The 18,819-nt window shown below is 46.0% G+C and overlaps 2 protein-coding genes across 2 annotated transcripts; one reads left to right on the top strand and one right to left on the bottom strand.

Moving 5' to 3' along the window:
• Positions 1-864: 864 nt before the first annotated feature.
• On the bottom strand, positions 865-10,966 carry PNRC1 (proline rich nuclear receptor coactivator 1). The gene is made up of 4 exons (XM_049818362.1): positions 10,388-10,966; positions 7,573-9,626; positions 4,454-4,538; positions 865-2,954 (listed from the first exon to the last, which is right to left on the bottom strand). Exons 1-2 carry the CDS (start codon positions 10,814-10,816, stop codon positions 9,186-9,188), a joined length of 870 nt encoding a protein of 289 aa, XP_049674319.1. The 5' UTR covers positions 10,817-10,966; the 3' UTR covers positions 865-2,954; positions 4,454-4,538; positions 7,573-9,185.
• Positions 10,924-15,691, top strand: BORCS6 (BLOC-1 related complex subunit 6). The gene is given in 2 exon segments (XM_049818358.1): positions 10,924-10,986; positions 10,988-15,691. Coding segments are annotated over 2 exon segments (1,233 nt in total). The 3' UTR covers positions 12,158-15,691.
• The last annotated feature ends 3,128 nt before the right edge of the window (positions 15,692-18,819 follow it).

Below are 18,819 nucleotides of genomic sequence, written 5' to 3'. Positions count from 1 at the left end.
GAAGACAATATGGAGAAAGGCTTCTAAGTGAGCAAAGAGCTCCTTCCTTCCTTCCTTCCTTCGGTCACCACGTACCAGCTTTCTGCTCCTTCACCTTCTTCGCTGCCTTATGCCTGCCCCGAGGGAAAGCACCGTCCTTCACCGTCCTTCGGCCTCAGCCCACGTAACCACCTCAGTGATGATGAAAGTAAGCAAAGCCCTTCCTAAGAAAATTGTGACTAAGCTGGCATTTGGATCCAGACTGCAAGACTGGATCAAGATTACTTTTACCCCCGCCCCCATCTCCACACTGTGTCCCTACAGTATTTGAAAAGTAGGGCACGTTTGTGTTAAAAATGATATAAAAATGCGACAGTTTGGAAGAGTGCAAGTAATCAGTTACAACAGCAATACAGGTTAACTCTTCAGTGTTGCCACAGGGGGAAGGAATGAAAACAGGCTGTCTTTGCCTGTACGGAAGTTTCTGTTTCATTTCAGGGATATTTAGATGGGGAGGCTGGCCTCTCACAGGGTGCTACTTCTGGGGCAGTGAAAGGAAAACCCCTTTTTGTTTCTTCTGAATGGCCTGAAATATGCTGACATTGCCATCAAATCCGGCACGTTTCACAGAATTACAGAGGGTGGTGACTGTGTGATCCAGATGGGGGGTCACCAGAAGTGGGGATTCTCGCCTGACCCCTCCCTTCACCCCAACACTTCCTAAAGGCAGAAATATCAATGCTACTCGGTCATTTTTGTGTACCCGGTTATGGCTTTCCAGAGCTTCAACATTTATCCTAAACAGCATGGCAGTCAGAAAAATAAAGAAAAATAAAAGAAATTAAAATTCATTACTGAAAAATAAAGAGTGAAAAATGAAAAGTCTTGAAAATAGGAGTTTATTTCTGCACAGGCATAGTTAGTTGATCACAGTTACCTGTGTGGACAAAGTAATGTCACCTGTGTTGCCATTTTCTCTTTATGGCAAGTTAACTTACATGCAGCAAGCACTCATGGCTGCTGTTGAATTTAATTTCTTTTACCATAAATTTGAAATTCTACCCTTTGCCAAAATGGGAGAAAACTCTACAGGTTCCATGTTAAAGCCTTTGGCATATTTGTTTTCATTTCTGCAGAGAAAATGTAGTTTCAGCACAAGAGCTCAGAGGACATTGGAAATAATTTTGAAATCGATCAAATGCATGTAGATAGACATGTGGTAGAAAAGCAGCAGAATAGTAAGGTATTATGAGAGAACGATTTATTTCAGTGAGGGAGGAAGGGCTATAATTTGCCATAAATGAGGACTATGGATGGGGACTGGGGGGGAAGGCCAAAGAAATAGGTGACGCAGGTCAGGAGGAATATAACAAAGGGATGGGGGCACTGGCAGCAGCAATTTTAGGGCCCGGGGTATGGAGAGTAAGTGGGCTGACACCTTTCTCTCACCTGTATCTGGCTTTTAGATGCATCCATCTCCCCTGCTCTGCATATATAGTGGGGTCTGTCTTGAACAGGTCTGAACCTTTCCCCTTGGAAGTCGGTTATGATAGCTGTCTCGGGGACTAAAAGATTTTTTTACCAACATATGACAGAAGATGTAGATAAATATTAAAGCAAACAGAATCTTACCTGTGATCTACTTTGTGGGAAGGTGGACGGGTAATTAACTAAACTGCCATGCGGGTAAGTAAACTTAGGGAACCTTTCCCTGAAAAGGCAAGTCCCTTACCATTAAATTGGTGAAGGAGACTGGGAAATGAAGAAAGGAAATTGATACAAATGGTACAGAGCATCACCCTGCAGATGTGAACAGACCTTGCAGGCTTTGGGATCTGTAGATGTTGAAGATCATAAACAGTATGCTTAGTGCATATGTGGCCCGTATAATACTTTTTTTCTTTCTGTCCTAAAATATATGACTCAGTGCTTTGGGGAAGGCACTTACTAACTCTGCCATGGTACCTGAGGGAAAGCAGACCTTGTAGGTACTGAACCGATCGGGTACGTGGTAATGAATTAAAAAAGGAATATAAACTGTAAGATCCTCTCAAAGGAGTGGTGTAAACTCTTACCTTAAATCGCCTAGGACACAAGGAGGTCGGAAACGTACAGCTAACCACTGAACTATCACTGAACATGCAGAAAGGCACCGTCCTGCAAGCAGGAGGCTGAGGACTTTTGGAAGCACGCAGCAAGCAGGCTGCACTTGTGTCAGGCTCTCGAACAGTAGACCTGGCCTGGCAAATTAGATAAAGAGCCTCGGTTCATGAGTCTCAGAGCTGCAGACTGCGTTTTTTTATCTTCCTGGCACGTCCTCCTGGCAGCAACCAGCCCAGGTCAGACCTCTCAGCCTTCCTGACCTCTGAGGAAACAATCCTTCAACTCTTAATTGTTTGGGTTTTTTGAGTTCTGTTTGGCAGATGAATTCCGTGGTATCTGTGCAGACCAGCTTATCAGAGTCGTTTTTAGTCCTCCAGGATATCGAGTGGGGTATGTTATGGTTATTGAAGCTTGTGCTATGTGCTTGCCAGGTCAATTCGTACCATGTTGACAGAAGAAATCTCAAGAGAATTATTGCATCTTGTAAACATCTAGCTGTCCTTTAGAAAAAAATAGATTCTATCTTGGAGGAAATGTACCCTGAACACCGCACATAAATGTGGCATACTCAAATTAATTTTTCAGGTGAACAAAATTGTATGTATGAACATTTGCAGGGAACTGAGGGAAACTGAGAATGATGAAATGCATTTAGGGGGAAATACAAGAAAAGAGAAACTTGCAGCTGCAGTGAAAAGTAAAGAAAACAGATAGTCGGGGCAGGTGATGGGAGGGCTTGAGGTCTTAAGGACTGACTGGTGGTAGAGAGAGACTGGGTCACTCATAAACTTCTCCTTCTGTCCTCCTGTAGGAAGATCCTCTCTCTTGGGAAAGACTGGGCCTCTTTCCATCTTCCAGGATCTAAGGACAGCCTAAAGATAAAGCAAATGTAAACTCCAGAACCTATGAGGATACTGTGGACGCCTGTGGCCCTCAGCCAGCTGCTGGCTGCAGCACATTTGCACAGCAGTGGAGAGCAGCAGCCGACAAGCAGAAACTTTTGACTTATCATCAGCCTTCCCGCTGCTGGCTGTGGGTAGAGGACAGAGAGGATGAGCTGAAAATGACAGTGGTGTGTATAATTATGTATTGTATCAAAGGGTCAAAAGCAGGGGTGGAGAAAAGTATAATAGTCATATCTCGTGTGCAAGTTACTACAGCTATTGTGTAATAAAACCGTACACAACACAAAATGTAAATGCAGCCTGATTTATCTCCCCAGCCCTATCAATGACCACAAATGCCAAACACTTCAAAGCAGAACATTATATTCTTTGCGTTTTACATACTACACAGTGGGATGAGGAAGACTTGCAGATCACACAGCAGCCATGTGTTCTAGCAAAGGAAAAACCTGGCTGGAGCTCCAGAAACTGTGGTTCTCTCCCTGGGTTAGTGAACAACCTGCTAGTTCGCTTCTGTGTGCCTGTTCTTCCAGCTGTAAAACATGAAGGCTGCTACCATGCACGTACATACTTTATCCGACCACTTCGAAAAACCTGTGGAAACCTGAAAGCGGTAGGCACTTGTCCAGCATTTTGTGACACCTAAAGTAGTGTTAGCCATTAAGAATGCTGTGCCAAAGGGCAATTTCTAGTAATTAATAGGTACTGATCAGACAGAGAAAAAGTCAGTTACAAGACTTGCCAGCTCCTATTGTCTTTCTCTAGATGGTCCCAGTCAAGAATTGGTAGCAAATTGCATTTCATCTAGTCACTAAAATTCCCTAAATTTGCAGCAACATCAGAGACTTTGGGAGATAGTTGTTTCCTGCACTATCTCTCCTTCCCACATGATTCAGTGGCAAGGTCTATGTTGCTTCTTATGTCTTAGCTGACCTTGATTTTCAGGTTTTTTTTTCTACCTCTCTCATCAATTATTTTTTCCTTATCACTCCTAGTACAGGGCACAAAAATGTATCAGCACTTTCTTTAGTGCTTGCATAAAAGTAGTGTCTAAAATTTGCACAAGGTCTATCAATTTACTACTCCATTAATTCCTACAATGACCTATCAATATTCTAAATATGACAACATGCAATTTCTGAATATTCTGATGCTAGGAATGCAACTTACAAAAGCTTCATGCTATATATATATATATAGGCAAATTACAGATCTCAAGCTATATATTAAGTAAGGGCACACCTTATTCTTTCTTGTGCAGCTATGTCACCAGGCAGTGAAGAACACAAGATTCAGGTGAGGAAAGAAAACAGGAGAAAGGCCTGACTCTATATGCTAAGACCTTTACTGAATGTAGCTCTAGGTCTTGTTTCAGGGAATAAAAACCAAAGTAAATTGTATTTTGATGGCCACTGCCATCACCACTTACAAGGACATTTGCAAATTAAGGTTCTTCATAGACCTACCTGATGAAAGCACACTGCTCCATTAAAGGAGTAAATGACATCTTCCGTAGAAATAGTATGTCCTCAAAACTTCATGCTTCATGACCTTAAGAATGGCAAAACAGCAATGATGGTTACACCACTTCTTGAAATATATACAGCCATATACTGAACTACAACTAAAGAGTTAGCAAGAAGTCCTATAAATACAAGAACAGTCCTTGATCCGCAAATACTTCCTCTTTCAGGTATAAACTACAGAAATCACACCAGTTTGCTCACCAGTGGCAACCTACAGTGTAAGTACCCATAACCAGTGTAATTCTCAAGCTGAAGACAAGGGTTTATGAACCACTTGGACTAAATGACCGCATCTGCCACACGCAAGCCTCAATAAGTGTAACTTGTAGTAATGTCACTGGACTAATGTTAAACAAAAGTACCCATGCAGCGCTTCCAGCAGCGAGGGCTTTGTAAAATCTAAAGGCCTATTTTCTGGGAGTTGAAAAAATGAGATTTTATCACCTCATGGAAAAAAAGTTAAGAGAGGAATGCTGACTTCAACACAGAGGAAGAGGTACCTCTGCTAGGACCTGTTTGCTGTCCAAATTAATTCCTGAGGGGTTTTTTTTCAAATTCAGCTGCATTCTTGACCTTCCATCTTAGCTCCGATACCGGTCTTCTACACCCTCAATGCAAAACAAAAGGTTCACAGCCTCCACATTGCTGGTAACATTCTGTTGCTCAACTTCAGTAGTTAGGTCCTTTTACTGGATAATGTATTTCTCCTTAATTGATGGGTGTTCCCTTCATGAATCTTTTCCATTTAATCAGCAACTAAACATTTCCTGCTATCACAAATATTTAACACTCTTGTTCCTGTTCAACAAGGTAGCATCAGTTTTTCACAGTAAATGTTAAGATTTTACAATCTGTTATCTCTTACTCGCTTACCTCCTAGCCCCTGTAGGGTAAGAACTTACCTATTCATAACATAAAACATTCTTAGAAATTACAGCAGAAAATAATTCCCCTTACCTAGTTCAGTCAGGCATATAGTATGAAAAAAATAAAATTAAAGAATGCATTGTGAAATCAAAATTCAAAGAGTACAAGTGGTTGTGGAAGAAAATAAGGAATGTGTTTAACTGCATAATGGAAGTGTCAAGACTTTCTATGCAGAAATAAAGGTAAACTTACTTCCAAAATTACAATGAAACCAATCTATATCAGGCTTCATATAATTTACAGCCTTTGTATTTGATCTCAAAACTGGGTAAAGCAGAAAAAAAATCCTTAAGTGCAGCAGCTATCAAATGCTTTATAATGCAAAAGCTTAAAAGATACCCTCTGAAAATAGTTACAAGAACTGCTTAAAATGACACTACTTGGATAAAATATTGATCAGCTGAAATAAAATTCAATTTATGGAAAAAGTTACAGCCTCATATACAGACTACTTAAAAATTTAGCAGCTTCTCTGAAGAGATACTGGTGTAACGGAGTTCAAATGCACACGGGATTTCTAGCTCCTGTTGCATTAGGACCCAGAAGCATTTCAGCTTCAGTAGAGCACCAAGCCAGCCATTGTTAATGAAGCTGTCTAATGGGCTGAAACTTAGCCACGCATGAAAACCCAACAACAGATACTTCAACAGCAGATACTTCTGCGCTCCATGAAAGCTGATTTTTCGGGACCATCATCACATAACATTTAACTATTTAAAAGTAAGCTGATAGTTAACTCGCAGTTGATTCCCCTGCAGCTCTGCACAGTATTGCATTAAGATTTTCTGTTCAAGAGATTTTCATTATCTAACCAAAATGCAGTATGATCAGTTTCCTTACTCTGAAGATTTAATAAGCAATTCATTTAATTCCTGTATAGCAGACACATGACCAGCTGATGATAACACATCCACTAAGTTTGTTCATTTTCTTCCTTAAAGGCTGTTCATTTCAAAGGACTTTATATTACATGGCAAAGAAGTCCTCCAAACATGACATTAATGTTTATCTTTCATTTACTGGCTCTAAAACAATAGTACGTTCATGTAAAACAATGCCTCGCCTTCAGGGAACTGAGATGAGAAATCTGTCAAAGTGAAGGAAATGCTGAAAGTGAAAAATCCCTGTAAGAAAATACAGTAGAAAGATAAAGGAAAAAAGTGGGAAAATGGCAAATTAAGTGCAGAATACAGTCCTAAGAGATGACGATGCCGATTTTTCAGGCGATCTTGCTGAAGTATATACTGCACGTACGCCAAGTTTTCAAATCCATTAGCCAGGAAGGGACTCAACCCAAAGATCTTAACAAGACAGAAACATGAAGTGTCGCAACACTTCTGCCAGAAGCTAAATTAAGGTTTTTCCTGTGCTGTTTGGAAAGACCAGATGAAACACTATCTTGCCCTGAAAACCTTTATGGTCCAAGGAGGTATCAAAAGTTTTAAATTTTCAAGACTTCACAAGTCTCAACAGCTTTAAAAGAACTGGCTGAGGAGCCAAGGACTATTGGCACTTAACACTTAATGGATTTTGTAATCCCCAGGGATGTGTCAGCAAATCAGGGTAGAAACAAAGAGGTATGTTACCTTGGCAAATTTTATGTAGGATCAGATTTAGCATTCAAACTACGTAATGTGATGTCAGCTCCAGGGAGCAGGGAAGGAAAGAAGGTGATGGTAACAGATAACAATCAGGGAAAAAAAGGATACCTCCTTTTAAATAATGCCAACCTGCATGGCTGATGGAAACTAGCTCTTGTCAAGCTAGTTAATCAAGATTCAAGACAATCACAAGTTCAGCTGACAAAATTAACCGTTGCCTAAAGCTATGGGGAACAGCTAAAGGCATTTTCCTTTGCACTTGATGACATTCAGGCAAAAGAAAAAAGGAAGGGGAAAAAAAGAAAAAGCACAACATCAGGTCAATATAGCATATACCAAATATAGCAAATGGGGACTTACAGTCTAATTGAGTCATCCTTAGTGAGATTCCACTAGAATTTTTCTTTGCCCCAATACCATTTATTAAAAAATTAAAAAACCGAGGATTTTTGTTCATTTTTAGAAGGCCAGCTAGGACACACTGAATATTTAGATTAGGCAGCAAACCGGGCTGCTGAAGCCATACGTTACCTTGAGCATGTCCCATCATTAATCAAGCAATCCAAGTCTATCTTGCAAGGCAGCGAACCTGCAAGTCTTTGGGGTGGACCAAAAATTTTGTGTTAACTCTTCGTTAGAACATACATAGTTAAATATCCTAGTAGCATTATAATGAAAAATTTTGCAACTATATAACTAACTCCTATAAACAAAGCAAAGAAATTCTCCCTTAAGTTTTTGACCAATCTCAGTTCAGGGCTATGTTAATGGGTACTGCCAATTGCCACACAGGAACAAAGTGACGCTATCAGAAGCGGTAGTGCACATGGTACAAATTCCTATGTATCCTTCCTAGGACACTAGTGCCCAGATAATTGGTTTGGGTTTTTTTCCAGTGGATCCAAAAACTTATAAATGCTTCTCTATCTTATGTAAATTTCACACTATTCCCCACTTTATTAATCTTAATACTAGATTAGCAAAGTAACTGCGAATCTGTTATCTCCTCAACATACCTCTGAGGCTAATCTATAATACCTTAAGAATTCTGGATCAGAAGAATACCATTTCCAGCATAGCTCTCAGCAAGAGACCAATCTGGTAAAAAATATGAAGTTTAACTTCCCCACCGATACCTTTCTGCTGCTGCTACTTTTCAGTATCAGCTAGTTTAATAACCACTTACTATGAAAATAGTTAATGAGCATTGCAGCATGAATGAGTGTGTAATTGCCCAACTTCCTTGAAATCTGAATTTTCCAGAAATGGAAGGATAAAGGAAAGACAAGGATTTCTTAATGAGCGATGGAATCTCTTAAGTATTTGGATAGTTAAAGGCTGAGAAGGACAAAATATTCCTACTGATGTACGAAAAAAGTTCACATACTTGACACACACACACACACACAAAAGAAAAAACAGAGACATTATTAAGGGGAGGCCAAATTGTTTTATTTAATTTTTCAGTGACCAATTGGATTTTTGGCAGAAAGCTCTGCTCTTTTCTTTTTTTTTTTTATTTTTTTTATTTTTTTTTTAAATTTTTATTTTTTCTTTAAAGAAATTAGCAGTGCTCAAATTGATGGGTTGGAATTTTACTCAAATTCCAGTTAATTTTAAAAAACAAACAGATGAACAGGAATTCCAGATACTGTTTCCAGAGCAGAGAGCAAAACTTCACATTTGTATGAAAATTCCATGTTTATAATCGATTGGGACACAGAATGTAAAACTATTGTCAGTAGTGCATGAATAAAACATTCACATTTGATCTGGAACCTTAAAATCAGAAAGCTGTACTCTCCTTCCAAAATTTTCATTACCTTGTGCAAATGAAGTCAAGTCTTCATGTGTCAAGCACACACTTAAAATTGTCCGTATTTTATATACAAGACATCTACCATTCAGGCAGTGCAAAATACATCCTTTCATAACAAAACTAAAATGTACCTCTCAAAGTATGAACAAGAATATACACATAATACATGATGTACACTATTTACACAACCATAAAAAATATAATACAAGGATTTTTTAATGAGATTATAAGACTTGACAGTCTTTTGCTATTTTTGTTGCAACAAGGCATGTTTAAGTTTCCTGGATGGAGTTTTCTTTGCCAATTACTCGGGAGATCTTGGAAACTACGCTTGAACTTTTAGGAGAGTTTTCAAATGGACTGCCATCAACTCCCTGTTTTGGTCAGACGGTTCAGCTGTGCCGCCTACCCAGTGGCTGGGAGGCTTCGGAAGGACGCTAGGAGATGGTGGGTCGCTAAATTTTGCCCCAGCGTAATTTTCTTTTTGGCTCGCTTGAGTTAGGGTGACAGGTTTCTTGGACTTGGCATTTCTGAAGTTCTCTGTGTTTTTAAGTGGCTTTTTCTCCTGCTTCTGAGTTACCTCTGGCGATACGGAATCTTGCCAAAAGTTCTCTACCTTTTTTGCCGAGGTGATCTTTGTCAGCGGCATGTTACATTTACTCTTCTGTCTGTTGATCTTTGGTTGTTCACACAGGTGTAAACCGTGAACAGGCTGGCCGTAGGGGATGGCAGCCTTCTCAGTTTTTCCCATCTTGTTCTTTAAGAACTGCAGAGACAAAGAATCCACGTCAACACACGACCCCTCTCCTCAAGTTGCCTCCGGCAGCGCACAGGCACGGAACCGCCGCCGGGGCGTCCGCTCGCCGGCCTCAACACCCGTTCCCTCGCCGCCCCTCCGCCGGGCTCCCGAAGCACCGCACCGAGCCGCTGGGGGCCGCCTCACGCAGCCTAACGCCCCGACCCGATCCGATCCGACCCCCTCCTAGCTATCCCACGTCTTCCTCAACTCCTCCGTGACCAGGTACGCGCTCGCTGCCGGCGCCCGCCAGCCGCAGGGCGGGCAGCACAGCCCTCTCGGCCGGCGGGGGGCTCACCGCCTCCACAGCCGCCGCCGCCGCCGCCATGGGGCGCTGCGCCCCCGGCACGTCCCGCCTGCGCGCGCAGGGACGGCTGGCCGGCGGCCAGCAGGCTAAATCCGGCTGTTGCTGGGCGCAGCGGCGGGCGCCCATTGGTGGCGCCGAGCAGCCAATCGCCGCCCGCGGTTTCTCTCTTTCTACGCCCACCCCCCCCTCCGCCCCGCCCCGTCCGAGCCGGCGTAACGGAAACTCTCCCCCCCCACACCCCCCCGCCCGTCCACAGGCACGCAGGAGGCGAAGGGAGGGGGCGAGCCGCTCGCTGCCCCCCTCCCGCGGAGGGAAGGGGGGGGCATCGGCTTGGCGGCTCCCGGAGCGCGGGAGAAGGGGATTTGGGGGGGGGGGGGGGGGGGGGGGCAAAAAGTGAGCAGAAGTGGCGGAGCCCCCTCTTTACCTCCTTCCTGAGGGGTTTGCCGGGCGCGGGTCTCGAGGGGACGGGCGCGGGGGGCTCCTCCGGGGGGGTCGTTACCATGCCGGGGGCGGCTGAGGCCGTCGGCGCGGGGTGAGCGCGAAGTTCGCCCGGGCCGTGCGTTCCCAGCGGGGTCCTTCTCCCCAGGCCGGCGCGATGCTGTTGGTACTGCTGGTAGCGGCTGGGCAGGAGCCCGGCGGCGCTGGGCCGGATCTTTCCCTTCTTCCGCCGGACTCTCTTCACCGCGGGCCGCGCGCTGCCCCCCGGGCCCGCCGTGCAGCAGCTGGGCTGGTTCTCACAGTTGCTGTCCCCTCGCCGGAGGCGCTGGAGAAGAGCGGAGGGCAGCCGCCGGGGGTCTTCGGTGCCTGCCGAGATCCGAGCCAGGAAGGGCGGCGGCGCCGTGGTGGTGACCATGGTGGGACGTGGGTACCCAGAGCTGTAGCGGGGAGAGGGGTCGAGCCCAGGCGGGGGTGAGCGGGTCGGGTCGCTGGCGAGTGTCTGCCCGGGCTTTGTGGGCTGAGATGGTGGCGCAATCGGATCCGCTGCTAGGAGAACATGGCGGGGGAGTGAAAGGAGCAGCCAGCGGCACCCCGGTGTTGTTACCCGAGCGGGGCACGCCCCCTTCCGCCCCCGCGCCAATCGCCGTGCGAGGATGGCGCGGCCGGCACGCCCCTTCACCTGGCGCCGCCAATCTCGGCGAAACGGTGGCCTCTCTGGCCCCGCCCCGGCCAATCGGAAGCGACACAAACACTTGAGGCCGCGCCCGCTCCCGCGGGCCGCCCAATGCGGGCGGACGCGAGCAGCGGGCCCGCCCCCGTCTCCGAGTCACGGGCCCGCAGTGCGAAGCGAACGGACGGGACGGGCGGTTCTCCTTGCGAGAGCCGCCGGCCAATCGGGCGGCGCACAAACAGCGGCGGCCACGCCCCCGCCCGCTCCGCAGCCAATCGAAGGAGACGTAAACAGGCGGCGGCGCGCCCCCTGCTGGGCGGCGGAGCGCCGGCGGGCACGCACGCACGCACGCACGCGTCGCCCGCCATGGAGGTCCCGGCGCTGCGGCCCGCGGCGGCCGCCGGGCCCCCGGCAGTGGCGGCGGCGGCGGAGGAAGAGGAGGAGGAGGAGGAGGGACCCGGCCGTGAGGCGGCGGGGCGGAGGCGGGACGAGCGGAGCCTGGAGGCGCTGAGCCTGGCCGCCGGCGGCGGTGGCGGGGCGGCGGCGGCGGCGGCAGCGGCGGGGCGGCAGCTGCCGGAGGGGCGGCGGGCGACGCTGGCGAGCGCCCTGGAGCTGGAGGGGACGGTGCTGCGCGAGGGGCGCCTCACCCAGTTCGTAGCCAACAACCTGGAGCGGCGGATCCGGCTGAGCGGCGCCCCGCGGGGCGAGCCGCCGGCGGCGGCGGCGGCGGGGGGCGGCGGCGGCGGCGGGGGCGGGGGCGGCGGCTCCATCCCCGCCATCGACCCCGGGGCGCTGCAGGACGTGGTGGCCCTGGCCGGGCAGGTGGCGGCGCAGGTGGACGAGCTGCTGCGCAACGTGCACTGCGGGCTGCAGGCCCTGACGGCCCTCAGCGTGGGCTGCATCCAGACCTACCGCGACGGGGTGGAGAGCCTGGGCGAGGCGGCCGACCTCAGCATCCGCGCCATGTACGCGCTGGTGGCTCGCTGCGAGGAGCTGGACCGCGCCATGCAGCCCGTGCCCGCCCTGGCCAAGCGCATCCGCGACATGAAGGGCACCCTGGAGCGGCTGGAGGGGCTCTGCAAGTAGCGCCGACCCGACCCGACCCGGCCGGGGGCCGGGGGTTGGGGGGGTGTGTGTGTGGGGGCGGTGGTGGTCGCCGCCCCGCCGCTCTGGCCGCTGCCGCCGGCCTGCCGAGCGAGGAGCTCGCCGGGGATGGGAAAGCGGGGACCCCCCCCCCCGCCCTGGCTGTGCCAGCAGCGGGCCCGCTGGGCCTTCGCCGGGGGGGGGGGCTCGGCCGCTCCGAGGAGCCCCGGCCCGGCGGCTGCCCGCCTCAGGCCTCTCCGGTAGCCCCGCCGGCGGGCCCGCACAGGGCGGCTTCGGCTCTTCGCCTGGACGCTCCCCCTCCTTCCCTCCTTCCCTCTGTGCGTGTGTGTGTGTGCCCCTGTACGTGAGCAGCCGACAGCTGTGGCCAGTCCGCTGGCCTTCGTCTAGAGGAAGCGAAGTTTTTGCAACCGATGAAGGAAAAAAGGCCCCGGTTGAAATCGCGGGGTACACGGCAGGCGGTGCTTTTTAGCTTCAGCTCCATTAAAGAATTTGGATCCCACATGCCTTATGCTTTCTATTTATTGAGGGCTAGGAAAAACTAACCAATCTTAACTAAAAGCAGCCGTCAGTATTATTTCTTTTTTTTTTTTTTACCAAATTTGAAATTGTTGTGAACACTTGCTTGATGCTTAAAGGCATACGTGCTTACTTGTAGTTGACTTAGTGCCTGACAAGTAATTCTTACTTCTGCCGTTACAGCAAATAAACACGCAGAACGCTGCTGTCTCTTACAGGGCACAGTTGTAAGAGAAGACAAAATTTAATATATATAGCAAAGACACTTGCTTTCTGCGAGGAATATAGAATCCATGGAATATAATTGAGATTCAGATACGAACAAATCTATATGCAAAGTTCTAAATAAAAGCCTTCGGATAAAATAAATACGCTTTGCCTCTATTAGTTTCTACAGTTTTCACAGTGTAGAAGTTTAAATGGCCTCGCTGTGAAATAATCCTGTGATTTTGTGTGGGTCTTTTTTTTCAATTGGGAAAGCACCTACTTAATTAGATGAGGAACATCAATATGTGATGACATTACATGGGTGTATGACTGACATAAAATGGGTGCTCTGGGAGAATTTGTTTGTATAACTTGAAGCTTTTGTATATGCATCACTGTATGCAGAAGTGATTTTGCTGTATCAGTAAGTACTTCCTCTGAGGCCTGAGAGTAGCCGAATTCTCTGCTCGCTATGGTTCCTATGCAACTAGCCTCTTAGGTGATGCTCTTAGCAATCCCATTTAGGTCACGAATGTGTCTGTAACAAGCTTTCAGCAGAGAAATGATCACTGTGATCTTATGTATACGTGTATAGCGCTTTCCGTGACCAGCGGCTCCTAAAAGCCTTGGAGCAAAGGTAGCTTGAAATACTACGCAAGTCCTGTAACTTTTGGTTGAAGAGCAGATGGGTTTATGATGGGTGCAGCTGCTACCCCACCATAATCTCATTAAAAACACCGAGAGAGCGGCGGACGCTCTGATACGCTGTGCTTCTGCGTGCAGGCAATACTGAATTGTAACAAAATGATTTGGTTTTATGCCACCCTGGTTTGCATAATACCAGTCTCTGGCCTGTTTTGGGCTTCTGAACATGGCCATGTCTTTCCCTCAGCGCAGGGATGTATTTCACCTGTGGCCTTGAAGCCCGGGCACTGGGAGAAGGCTGAAAGTGGGCTGTGCCCAGGTCACGCTCTTTGTGGCCAGAGCTCTCGTGGTACTGTCTTCTGGGAAACAGCTGTGGCTCCAGAAAGGGACCAGAGGTCTAACGGACGTTAGCGGAGAGAAAAAGAACTTAACGGCCCCTGCCCATGGGCCTGGAAGACACTAAAGGTTTCTTAACACCACCGCAACAGCTGTGCTCTTAATATTTGGGGTGTTACTCTTGGGAGAGTTTGAACTTCTCTGTCACGGGGATGCAGGAGTTTTGCTAAGTATGTTTTGTATATGTCAAGAGTGAAAACCAAAGTTTGACCTTGCTTAACTTGTGAGTATTGTTGAAATGTACAGGAACGACCTGCAAGCTTATTTGTATAGCCACATATGTACAGCTGCATATGTACCTTCGTTCATACAGGCTAAGGTGAAGCCTTTAAAGCATATGTGTTTCAGCATGCTGTTGGTTTTAGATAGCATTTCATTTGCAGTCCCCTACATTGAATGCTAATTCCCTGCTAAAATTGTCAAGTCTGTAGAATAAAATGTTTACTTTCATATTTTTGCTAGTGATTAGTTGTTGTTGAAGTGTTTCAGTTCCTAATTATTATTGCCTTTCTTATTTGGTAAAATAATTTGAAAGCTAATTTAAACTCTGCTCCCGCATCTGCACAGAGACCCATTAATGTGATTGCAGAGCCAGTTTCAGTCTAGGACCTCGGGTAGTAATTTCTGACAATGATGTCATTCATGTGATGAAAAGGGGATGACTAGTGAATTACAGGCATGAAGGAAGCAGTAATTACACTGTTTGGTTTTGGTTTTTACTGTCTGTCTGAAAGCTTCAGCTTGTTTGAAGGGCAGACTTAGCCGAGCTAGGTGAAGTAGCTCCAGTTACCAGGTGTCTCTGCCTTGTACATTTGCCGTCCTGGGGCAGGCATGGCCGAAACGATGCAAGCCTGTTCTGTGCCACCACGGTCGATGTTGCTGTCATCGCATGGCTGCTGTGGTTTCCAGCCCCCTGTCCATACCGGCCTCCATTGGTGCAGGAATGGCGACACTTGCCAGCGTCTGTGTGCCAGCCCTGCCATCGGAGTCCCATGGGAACCGCTTGTGAGCTACGTGCAGCTCAGTAGTAGCCTCTGGTCAGCCTGGTCCTTCTGCAGCCAGAGACTTCTGTACTGCCTTTTTGATCCCAGTCCAGGCTTTCTTCTGCATATCCTGTGGTAATTCTGGCACTTTCAAACTTGGGGACGTTGAGCGTGAAAGCTTTCAGGTTCTTTTAGCCTTTTTTTTGCTTAACTGATCAGTGAGCAGAGTAAAAACATGTTTGGATTTTCCAAGACCTTTGAATGGGTTTGCATATATTTTCTTGCTTAGTCACTCAGCTTTACAGTTGGTCTTGTTTTCCTTTCCTCGTCAACTGCCAAGTGAACTTTTGTTGTAACGAGACGGACAAGGTCAAAGAAGAAAACTAACAAAATAAAATGACGTGCAGAGTACTAAGCAAAGCCAGATACAGAATTAGCCGTGCGCCAGGAATGACTTCCCTGCCTTGATAACCGCCAGTGACTCTGTTAGGATTTAGGTTACTCTGTTAGGAATTAGGTTAGTTTGGTAATTTTTTTTTCCTTCAGGACAAGTGTCAGATCTGACTATAGAAACCCTTTTTCTGATGAAGTTGTTGGTTCTGCTTCATTCCAGGCTTTTTCTTCCTTCCTCCCTGGGGTTTTATATTCCCTGACTCTGAACTGATTCCATATCCATGCTATTTAAAGGACCTTTGCCAGATAAAAGCTTGTTACAGCTGAAAACAAGAACCAGTCACCCAAAGCAGGAATGAACATCACAGACATTTTACCTTTAAGGCTTCTTTTCCGTGTTATTTAATTGCATCAGTTATTCAGTAAGTAAATATATCAACTTTTTGTGTGTCTTGCTGCTAGCCAGACACTAAAATACATAAGTCTTTTGGCTGGAATGTCCAGATTTATGGCAGTACTTACTCCCATGAGTAAGGTCTTCACTGAGTTGCCAGCATAGGGAACAGCACGTGAGTTGAATCCAAGAGCATACCTCTTAGCATTAAAGAGGGAGCTATTTTAAAATGGTTTCAAATAGCATGGCTGTGCTACCAGAAGACAATAAACTTAATTTTAAAGCTTCAAAATTAGCAGCAGCTTTCCAGAGGAGTTAGTAGTTCAGCTCTTGTAGCAAACTGTGTGAGCTGAAACTGAAAAGTCTTAAAGATAGAGGCCTCTTGCAATAGGTGTCATCCAACGTTAAGACAGGTTCTTGCTGTCAGATGCCACATACCTCATCCTCATCAATGCTGGTGTGTACACCTGAAAAAAACCCTTTAAAAGATCAGCAGATTGTGTCTATGTTGCTGTCACAACCTGCTTTTATTGCTAGGAAATTGCTTTGAGAAAAGGACATTCTTATAAAAATCGTCTTATAAAAAACATCAATTAGTACGTTTTTGTGAATATTGTCTCCACTTCTGTCCCTACCTTGGCCCCATTCAGGAAACATTTCCTGGATCCTCCTGCCATGCATGTAAGAGCACACATGGAAGAGAGAGATTTGTGACATTTCTCTTTTAGAAAGCTTAACACAGTTATTGCATCAGATGCAGGAACTGAAACTCAGCTGGGTTTCACATTTGCTGCTCCAGCTTAGTGCCCCGGGGAAAGCTTTTGTCATCATTATTCTTTGCTGTTCAAAGCTCCAGAAGTAGAGACGTGATCAATGGACTTGGGCCCCAAGCTTCCACCTGAGAAGTCAAGATCCTCCTGCCCCCTGTTACGACAATAGTAGCATTACACCCTTATCTTGTAACAGGAAAAATGATAAAGAATTGAAATTCCAAACCTTCCTGCAGTTCTGGTTCCTTCCTACTATTTATACACATTAGAAGCAATGCAAAACCCAAACCTAAATAAAAAAACATACCCCCCCGCCACCCCAAGACTGCTAATTGATGCTCTTAGGCAGTTTCATAAATAATAATAGTTGTGGCTGTGAAGGGTAACATGCTTGAGATGTCTCTTGCAGTAGTGTTGAATCCTGGTAAGACTTAAGAGAACCCGAGTTTAAAGAAAATAAAATACTACATTTTAATTATAATATTGATAGGGGTGGAGATGGGGCAGTCTACACAACACTTGCAAAACCAGCATCTGTTGTTCGTTAGCAGGGTTGGACTGCTGTGTACATCGGTCATGATGCAGCAACATTCATTAATTGGGAGAGCAGAAAAGCAGAGTTAAAACTATCTTGATTATTTTCCTAGATTACAGCTAGAAAGCGCTGTCACTGTAATTGGTTCCAGAATTTGAGTTAATGTCGCTGTTCACAGTAATGAAGTACCTTTGTTAAAAGTTGATTTTTTTTTCAGAGAAGGGTGATAATTTATGTCAATATTTCTATTTTCATGAATGCTAGTTAGAGAGGGAAGAATCCGAGAATTTTGTCCAACAGTGTATTTCTTGTCTCAGTGTGACCAGCCATGGTTTTTCCTTGTTTACTTTATGGACAGTGCTGGAGAAATTCCCAGCACTGAACTTGCTTGTAAGACAGAGAGCCATGCCCAGTGAATTGTTAGAAGCGCTTTGTTAAGGACAGCTTCCTTGTCTGGAGGTACATGTAAATGAAGGGGAAGAAAATGCCACAAACTTGCCAGGCAATAATTTCTAATTTTACAGCAATGTAATAATCCTGGGTATCTGGCTTGTCACTGGGATCGTTTGACTACACTCGGTAGCAGAAAATCCAAAAAATCCCAAGTTGAAATCTTAGCTTTTTAATAAATGAGCTTGCTTTCTATGGCCTAATATCAGCAGTGACATTTACCAGCCATTTTCACTCTAATGAGATTTTTCTTGTCTGAACTTGAACTGTTGCCATTCAAGGGAATGCTAACATGAAAATAAAACTCCTTTAAAATCAAAGTATCATTTGACCTTGTTCCTCTTTCTGTTTTCACTGCCTACGCGATTTGTTTACTCGGTGGATTTTTTTTTCAGGCTGGGACTTTCCAGTGACGTGTCCTCAGCTGGAAGGAGAGGGGAGTTTCTCACTGCTGAGCAAGATTGGGATTTTCCATTTTCCAAAACTTCCCGTGTGCCATTTCTGGTTGATGACATGGATCTAGTTTGGTTTTGTTTCCCTCTTTAAAGAAAGAGATGTGCAACTGCAAGTCTTTCATCTCTCCTGCTCCGATGTCATCGGCTTTCTTCCGTCTGCTGAGAGCATTTGGATAGTTAGAACAGCCCCTGTCCCTACCCCGTTCACCATTTTCCACAGCCACCAGTTGTGCTGCATGTGCCCCCTGGCAAAACCTTGTTCTGGGCCTCATCAGTTCTCAGCGTTGTTATTTCATCCCACTTATCTTCCGTCTTCAGTTGCATGACTTACTACATCAGTGTTGTTATCGTACTACCAAGGCACTACCCTTCTTATTTAGCTCAGTTACATCCTCCTTCAGCTGCCCTTCTTGTTTTTCATTCATATTCTGCCTCAAATTCAAAATGTTTACCCGCAAGTTCTTGGCTGCCTGTTCTCTTTTGATGTCACTCATTCCTTTATTCTTTACAATCTCTTAGTAAATTACCTTACCCTTGCTTTCACGGTGCCTGCCTTGTTGCAGTCTTCTGCAAAGCTCCTTGTATCCAGAATACCAACTCTTGTTTTTAAATCAACAAGTTGCCTTGGGACTTGGCAACTCAGAAACTACATAGATAGTGGATTTCTACTTGCTACACTAATCAGAAGTCATTACAGAAAAATTCAACATCTGTAACAGAAGAGAGCTAGGTCTTATTACTCGTTTCTGATTTCCTTTAGTAATATGCCAACAAATGCAAATCAAACTGAACAAACTACTTGCAAAATAATACTGGTGTAACTGTGTGTGCTGTGATGTATCTGCTAAGAGATAACTGCTGCTTGCATAGGCTCTTAAGGATGTGCTTATAGGATACCAA

The sequence above is a fragment of the Accipiter gentilis genome, chromosome 15 (assembly GCF_929443795.1).
Source record: "Accipiter gentilis chromosome 15, bAccGen1.1, whole genome shotgun sequence".
Taxonomy (NCBI): domain Eukaryota; kingdom Metazoa; phylum Chordata; class Aves; order Accipitriformes; family Accipitridae; genus Astur; species Astur gentilis.
This window is presented reverse-complemented; position numbering and strand designations above follow the sequence as displayed.

Coding starts and splice junctions, on each gene's coding strand:
- PNRC1 (XM_049818362.1), bottom strand. CDS start 10,816: ATGGTCACCACCACGGCGCCGCCGCCCTTCCTGGCTCGGATCTCGGCA. Junction 9,627..10,387: donor GCAAACCCCTCAGGAAGGAG/GTAAAGAGGGGG, acceptor TTGTCTCTGCAG/TTCTTAAAGAACAAGATGGG.